An 8,001-nucleotide genomic window follows, 5' to 3' on the forward strand; every position below is an offset into this window, starting at 1 on the left:
TACTGAACTAGTGCGCTGACTACTGAACTAGGGAGCTGACTACTGAACTAGTGCGCTGACTCCCTCACTAGTGCGCTGACTACTGAACTAGGGAGCTGATTGAGATGCACCCAGAGATGTACTTTGGGTTTATATTTATTTCTTTAATTATTCTCCTCTTAAACAGAACAAAGTGTCCAAACTCAGAAAACTCCTGCTGAAGCTGAGATCCTCGTGACTCACGATTATAAAGATGGAGTTTATTAAAGAGGAGAGTGAAGACGTGAAGATTGAAGAAACATTCAGAGTCAAACATGAAGATACTGAGACACAAACAGGTTGGTTTTCACTCATTTGATCCTTAATAAAAATGTCCAGCTCTACAGAAATGGATCATATTTTTTGAAGAGTGTTGCAATTTAAATTAGTTTTATTTTCACATGGAGCCAAAGATATAATCGTAATACACTTTAACATGCCTGAATATCAAGAGTAATTATTCATTGAATCAATCCATAAGTCAGTACTTTTTTTTACCTCTCATCCGAAGAAGTGCTGACATTAAGCTGATCTAGCGTTTCTTCTCCTGAAATCGTCTTCACATTAAGACACAACAGAAATAGGAGGAACAAACTCTTGCTTTGAATATGGATCATTTTCTTACAAAAATGCATCGATTCGCTACAGGAGGCCTTTGTTCACCCTCCGATTTTTATGGATGGGCGCTTTTTATTTAACTTCTTTTGGACTGATGCATGCAACCCCCGCTGAGTGCCATTCAACAGCTTGAAAGATCAAAGACTTTTGAATCAGTATTTTCATGATTAAGTATGTTTGTAAACCATTTCTAATCACATAGCCTTCATTATAGCATATAATATATTTTCAGCCTCATTCTGTGATAAAAAAGCCACATCAGATCACAAAAATAAGTTATTTCAAACACTCGACTAATGTTGTGAAGTAAAAACAAGTTATAATACTGTTAATAAAATAACAATTGGTCCCTCGATATCTCTTTGCCGCCTTGAAGTTCTCAGTTCCTTAAAGTGTAGATACGGCCGGGAAGCAAGAAAAAAGAGAGGAAAAAAGAAAAGGAGAGGTGAAAACATCTAGAACAAATCTCAAGACAGAGAGTGTTTTCTAACAAATACAACAGGTTTAGAAAGGCTTACTGCATGTCGTTACAAGGGAAGATGCTCGGCGTATGTTGCTTTTTCAAATATAAGTGGGGAGGTGTTTCCTCATCTCAGCACGTGAGCTGAGAGATGGACACACACAGAAATAAAACACACAGATATTATTTGAACACAAAACAAAAAAACCGCAATTCACAAACGCGTATTGAACCGTGGATGTCATACCGAACGGTTCTATATTATATCAAGAATTGTAACATCGCTAATACAAACCCAACACAACAAAAAGAAAAGCTTAGTAAAGTTAGTAAAGCTAATAGGCTCAGTAGAAGCATGTAGTCCGCCGTTGTTGTTGCTGTTATGTGACGTAGCGGTGTCTGACTAGGGTCGAGACGTGGGGTGATGACACAATCATTTCACAAAATATACGGATTGGCTGTACACACGAAAACACAAAGGTGTTGTTTTCAGAGGGTCGGTTTAAAAAAATAGCAGTTTCACACTCCCAAAACGGCGGATTGTCACTATCGCAAAAATAATAATAAATCGAATTAGTTTGTTTTATTTAACAATAGAGACAGAGTGACACGTGTCATAATTTGAAAACCACGCCCACCGGGGCGGGAAACAATCCAACTCTCTCCATTGACTTTGTATTGCGGGAAGCTGCCTCCTTGTCATTTCTGACTTACAACAGTAAACAGAACAATGTCCACAAGCTGCTGTGTGACGAGGTGTACAGCAAACAAGCTAAAAAAACCAAGACCTACATTTTTATAAGCTGTCGACCCAAAAAAACGAGAGTTTAAGGTAGGACTGCCCCTTAATAGTCGAATAACCGTTAGTCGACCAGAAGAGGCTTGGTCGATCATAGTTTTATTAGTCGCTTATGGCGCTTTTCCACTGCGTGGTACGATTCAGCTCGGTTTGCGTTTCCACTGCAGTTTAGTATCGCTTTAAAGTGGGCGGGATTATTCACATGTCGTTATAGTTGCACCGCCTCTACTACCACGATTCCTAAAAAAAATTTTTATTCCGCGTCGCCCCATCAAGCTCTCGCTGGATCCGCTCCTCTGCTATCAATGAGAGGAATGTCTGTACTTCCGCAACAGGGGGAACAGCCACTTTTTAGTTGTTAAAAAAAAGTGCGCTCGTTCAAAACAGTTGCGTTCGATCCTTCGCTGGCTGTGCTGATTTAAATCTAGCGGTTCTGTTGTGTTTGTGTCGCAAGTTCAGTGACGATTCTCTCCGGCCAATCAGTGATCAGCAGAGTTTACACGTCACGTTTTGGTAAAGGTACGGTATGCTTGGAACCCCAACCGAGGTGGTACTAAAAAAAGTACCAGGTACTGTACCCAGTGGAAAACCCCCCAAAAGTGAACCGTACCGTGCCGTACCATGCAGTGGAAAAGCGCCATTAGTCGCAGAAAATAAATAAAAATCCACATTCACATCCACAAGTCACGCAGATCGTTAACGCCTGGTCTATGTAATACAGTAGGCTACATCGGGCAGGACATCCAAATGCTCGCTTATCAATCATCGACCTCAAATACGGCTTATCTGAAATATGTAAGTAGCAGCAACGTTACGTGGCCGCTCAATCTAATGTTAACGTGGAAAAATGTGCGCTGTTCAAGTGTCTGTGCGGAGTGTAGAAGCTGAACAGTAGCTCACCTCAGGACAGATGGAGGCGTTTGTGCGGTCATTTGCACTTAAAATACTCCCTCATTTTTGGTCATACAGATAAGAGTAATACTTCTTTCAAATCTGTAAAGTCTGATTATTTTTGTGCACTCACAATAACAACAAAACATTGCACTTTTGTAAAATAATAAAAGCAAAGAGGATGTGCTTTCTGGTGTCTCGGTCTCTGTGAACTTGAGAGCGAAACTCTGTGTATGTTTGTCTTACAGACATGCAAAATTATATCTATAGAGAGCGACATGTCAACTTTCAAATAAACCAATTCAAATGAAAAACAAAAAGAGTATGTAATCTGTATTAAACGTGCAGACAGACGCATCCACTACTGCAAAGATGACGAGTCGCCGATCTCTTGAACCGAAAAAAATAAATTATTAAAATGATAATGCAGCCTCCTTACTGTTTTTCTCTGACACATTCATAATCATTAATTCTTCTGTTGCGGTGCTGTGGCAAGCTTATGCATGCACTTGAGAGCATAGGCTATGTAGGCAATTAAAAGCTCATTATTATAACTTAAATTGTTTATTAATAAACATGTGATTAATTGACTAATGCTTCAAATGAAGCACAATGTGTCATATTACTGCAACAGGATACATTAATCATTTTTAACCATGTCTAAGGATTATTTCACTACACTATGTGAACCTGAAAGGAGGATATATATTGAGAAACTAAATTTTATTGGTCTATGTCAGTGCCCCTTTTCTTTACCTTCCTTTTGTTTGAGAAATGATACAACTGAATGGCCCAACGTGAAATACAGCTATTTGTGTCCTTAAATGTTCGTTGTTGGGCTTTTTTGGGGTCAACAGCTTATAAAAACATAGCTCTGGGTTTTGTAGCTTGTTTACTGTACACCTCGTCACACAGCAGCTTTTAGGCATTGTTCTGTATTTTGTTACAAGTCAGAAATGACAAGGAGGCAGCTTCCCGCAATAGAAAGTCAATGGAGAGCGTTGGATTGCACCCCTTTCACATTAAGCACTAAACGATTGTTCGCCTTCTGCTAATTCACGCCTGCACGCTAGGTGGCGCCAACCAGCAATGCATTTTTCCTCAGATATGTATCTCATAAATGGATTTAACATTGTCCGCTGCTCAATAAACAGCATTAAATTAAGATAAACAAAGTTCGGTTCTACACCAGACACACAAACTATGTATAAATCTCAAATAAAGCTAAAATCTGATTGGACGGCCCGTGTTTTCGAAATTGAAAAATTTCTTTGGACTGGTTTGGGAAAAAAAAACATTCGCGTTTTCGTTGCGCGAATATTCGCGGTCTATGTGGAAGCATCCATAGAAATCTATCGCGTCCGATATTTGTTTAGTTTTTCCGCGCTCCGTGTGGAAAGGCCTTAACATACTTGGAACAGTAAGAGATTGAATGACAGCAGTTGTCGAATTGTTCACTCGGCTTATTTTATGAATGGAAATTTTAGCTTAGTAATAGAATATAAAAACAACTAGAACAAAAGTTGCTAGGAAACAGAGATGCGCATCTTCAACTGTGAACTTCTAATGCCGTTAGTAATGCGAAAGGTCAATTTGACCGCTTTGGCCATTCAAGGTAGATGGACTCAAAACTCGTCTGTGTTTTGTAATTTTAATAAATTAACATTGTAAGAAAGAAATATACATGCATTTTAAAATAAGTCAAGGAATTATAGTTATGTGGGGTTTATTTCTACAAAGCTATTACATTGCAAATTTTTAAAAGGTCAAAATTATTGCCTTGGTAGTTCTAGTGTTAACACCGTCAAAGGTACAAGACATTAAAGGAAATATGAAAAGTGAACTACAAATGCCATTTGTGCAATAAAATTACGTTGCTAAAACATTGTTTTAATCCATTTACTTTAATGTAGTTGAAACTTTATTCCCTCCAAGACTACTTGTCTCCTTTCTTAAACTTTACTTTCTCCATTGCCACAGCAGCTTATTTTGTCAGAGCCAATGAAGCTCCCCTCTTGTCCAATGCTTACACACACTGACACAGCCAAATCTGTTCACGGCCATTCATCAAGACTGCATGTGAAATTTCACGGGTGAAATTGTAACACTGGGGTTAATTTGTATTTGTCTCTTTTTTTCACCTTAGACTTGATGGCACAGAAAAATAAAAGTCAAGAACTCGATGAAGTTGAAGAGAAAAATCAGTGTGAGATGCTCCATGATTTCATGACGGGTGAAAAACCCAGACAGACTGAAAAGATTTCCTCACGAAAAAGAGCTCAGAAGACCAAACCTAACGGTTCTAATCGAACACGAAAACAAAACCTTGAAATCCACAAGACTGTTCACGCTGGAGAGAAGATGTTTATATGTGATCAGTGTGGAAAGAGTTTCTCAGGCACGAAATGCCTTAAAATGCATGCAATAATTCACTCCGCAGAGAGACCTTTCATGTGCCAGCAGTGTGGAAAGACTTTCAAATTAAAGAAATACCTTACGACTCACATGAGAGTTCACACAAAAGAGCGGCCTTTCACCTGCAAACAGTGTGGAAAGAGCTTCTCACAAGAAGCACATCTGAACTCTCACTTGAAAGTTCACACTGGAGAGAAGTCGTTCACGTGTGATAAGTGTGGAAAGAGGTTCACACGTAAAGGAGACCTTAATACCCACATGACTCTTCACACAGGAGTGAGACCTTACAACTGCAAAGTGTGTGGGAAGAGTTTCTCATGCAAAGGAAATCATAACAGTCACATGAGAATTCACACTGGAGAGAAGCCCTTTATATGTGATCAGTGTGGAAAGAGTTTCCGATTTAAAGCAACTCTTAGTTACCACATGAATATTCACTCGAGGGAAAACTGTTTAAATTGTCATCAGTGTGGAAGGATTTTTACAGAAAGAAATGATCTTAAGATTCATGTAACGAGTCACACTGGAGAGAGGCCCAACATGTGCCATCACTGTGGAAAGAGTTTCTCAAAGCAATATCACCTTAAGAATCACATTAGAATTCACACTGGAGAGAAACCTTTCACCTGCAAACAGTGTGGAAAGAGTTTCGCCATTAAAGTAAACCTTAAGTCTCACATGAGAGTTCACTCTGGAGAGAAGCCGTTCACCTGCCATCATTGTGGAAAGAGTTTCAAAATTAAACAAAACTTTGACAGTCATGTGAGCCGTCATGTGTAAAATGGATTCTGCCATCACACTTAGGCCCTGTCCACACGAACGCGGTTATTTTTAAAACCGCAGCTTTTTTCTACGCGGTTAGGCGGCACGCCCACACGCAAACGCAGCACCAGTTCACCGAAACGAACATTTTTGAAAACTCCTGCCAGGGTGAAGATTTTCAAAAACTCCAGTTGCAGTGTTATCGTGTAGACAGCGAAACCGGCGTTTTTGGCTTGTGACATCGGAGCCTGCGCTGTTATCTCCGCCTACTGGAGACTTTTTCAGGCTTCTGATTGGCCAACATGGCTTTACTGTTGAGATTATATCGCCACCTGTTGGTTTGGCATGCTCTTGACAGTGCTTCATAGCATGCGTTTGCGTTTTCATGTGGACGGAGATTTTTTTTAAAGCGGAAGGAGGAAAAACACCGTCTATAAAAATACCTGTGTACGTGTGGACATGGCCTTAGAGAGTCATGTGCTTGTGAGACCCTATTGGTGTCGAAGGAGTTTTAAATGACATAAAATTAGTAGTGATTGCAAGACCTGAATTGAGCGTGTCAGATAAGAATAAGGGAGACAAAATGTGCAGTGCATGGGGAAAAGCCCTCAGAGGAAAGAAAATGACTATGATGTTTTTTTGTTTGTCTTGTTTTTTCTCAGTGAAGCTTGGTTTCCATCGGAATTAACTGAATATGTCTGCTTTGCTCCACTCACTCTGTGCTGTAAATCATAGGTCTTCAACCATGCTTCCCCCGCGTGTTGCATGAAGCTAGATTAACTAATTCAGAGTAGGTTTAGAGTTGACAAAACCAAGCAAATCCAATTTGGTTTAGAGCAGATTCAGCAGGCTCACAACAGTCAATGGGCCTATAAATGTTCTGTCATCTCAGCGTTTGAACCTGATTATGTGATTAACTGGAGCGCAGACACCTGAAAGTCACACGGAACATGGAGAGCATCATTTTGATTATCTTCTCTGCTGAAGATTAGGAGATATTATTAAAAATGTAATTGTGACATTCTAACTGTGGACTTTTGTTTTCATGGACTTTTAGTATGTATATCCTTTGTAACCCGTTTTATTTTGTTGTATTTTTCCTACCAGACATTAGTCACTATGGGTACTCATTAACTAGTCATCTTTGACACTTTGTATTTTAAGTCCATGATCGGGTATTGTTTCTGTTAAGAGCTAGTGTGGTGTCCTGCATGTTGTATCGTTGATGCTTTTTTTTTTATTTCCTGAGTTAACTTTTAATAAACGAGTTTACTTTATAATCTTCTTCTGCCTTCATCTTCATTGGACTGAAAATGTTCCCGACCATGAAAAGGAAGATGGAGATCACCTCCATTAATGTTGGTATTTTTCAAGATGGCAGGAACCTGGAGGATTATGTGGAAGAGTTTGTCACCGTCTGCCACCATGGCACCTGTGACGACCTGATCCTCATGAGCTGCTTTTCCACTGTTGGGCGGGCCAATAGCCTTGCACCTCAAGCCGCAAGCCCAAAATCAAGCTGCGTTTCCACTGTTGGACCAGGGCTACTGCAAAACCTGGCCTTAACATGCCTATCTGAAGCACACAACCACTCAACCTCACTATTTATCCAGCAAGGGGAAAATGAAAAAACATACTACTCTTGCTGTCTTCAGGATCTTCCTAAGATCAGTGTAAATGATGTATGCCGTTTGTGCAAAAAAAACAAGCATAGCCCCATCCAGTAAACTGGAGAAATGTTTTAAACTTTATCTTACCTTCGTAACAGTGTATATACGAAGCGGCATAAAGTCAATTTACATCAGCTAGCGTTTAACAGCCTACATGATGTTTAACATAAATACGTTATTTGTCATTAGAGACTGGTGTCAGGTCGATGGGGAAGAGTGAACCACCACACTTTTGATAGTATGCTAGAGTATTTAGGGTTAACTGTTCTGAAAAACGGTTCATGTGTTCCCATGTTCAAGTGTTATTTTGAACCATTTAAGACCAGGAAATATATATATATATATATATATATATATATATATATATA

General features: G+C 39.4%; 1 protein-coding gene across 1 annotated transcript in view; it reads left to right on the forward strand.

Annotated features, from left to right (window-relative positions):
* Positions 1-6,042, forward strand: part of LOC107572917 (gastrula zinc finger protein XlCGF8.2DB-like) — a 7,186-nt gene extending 1,144 nt beyond the window's left edge. The window contains exons 2-3 of the mRNA XM_016259350.1: positions 167-317; positions 4,933-6,042. Coding sequence (XP_016114836.1) covers positions 233-317; positions 4,933-5,981 — 1,134 coding nt within the window. The 5' untranslated portion in view covers positions 167-232 and the 3' untranslated portion in view covers positions 5,982-6,042. The remainder of the gene's footprint in view (positions 1-166; positions 318-4,932) is intronic.
* The last annotated feature ends 1,959 nt before the right edge of the window (positions 6,043-8,001 follow it).

The sequence above is a fragment of the Sinocyclocheilus grahami genome, unplaced genomic scaffold, assembly GCF_001515645.1.
Source record: "Sinocyclocheilus grahami isolate Dianchi unplaced genomic scaffold, SAMN03320097.WGS_v1.1 scaffold1833.1, whole genome shotgun sequence".
Classification (NCBI taxonomy): domain Eukaryota; kingdom Metazoa; phylum Chordata; class Actinopteri; order Cypriniformes; family Cyprinidae; genus Sinocyclocheilus; species Sinocyclocheilus grahami.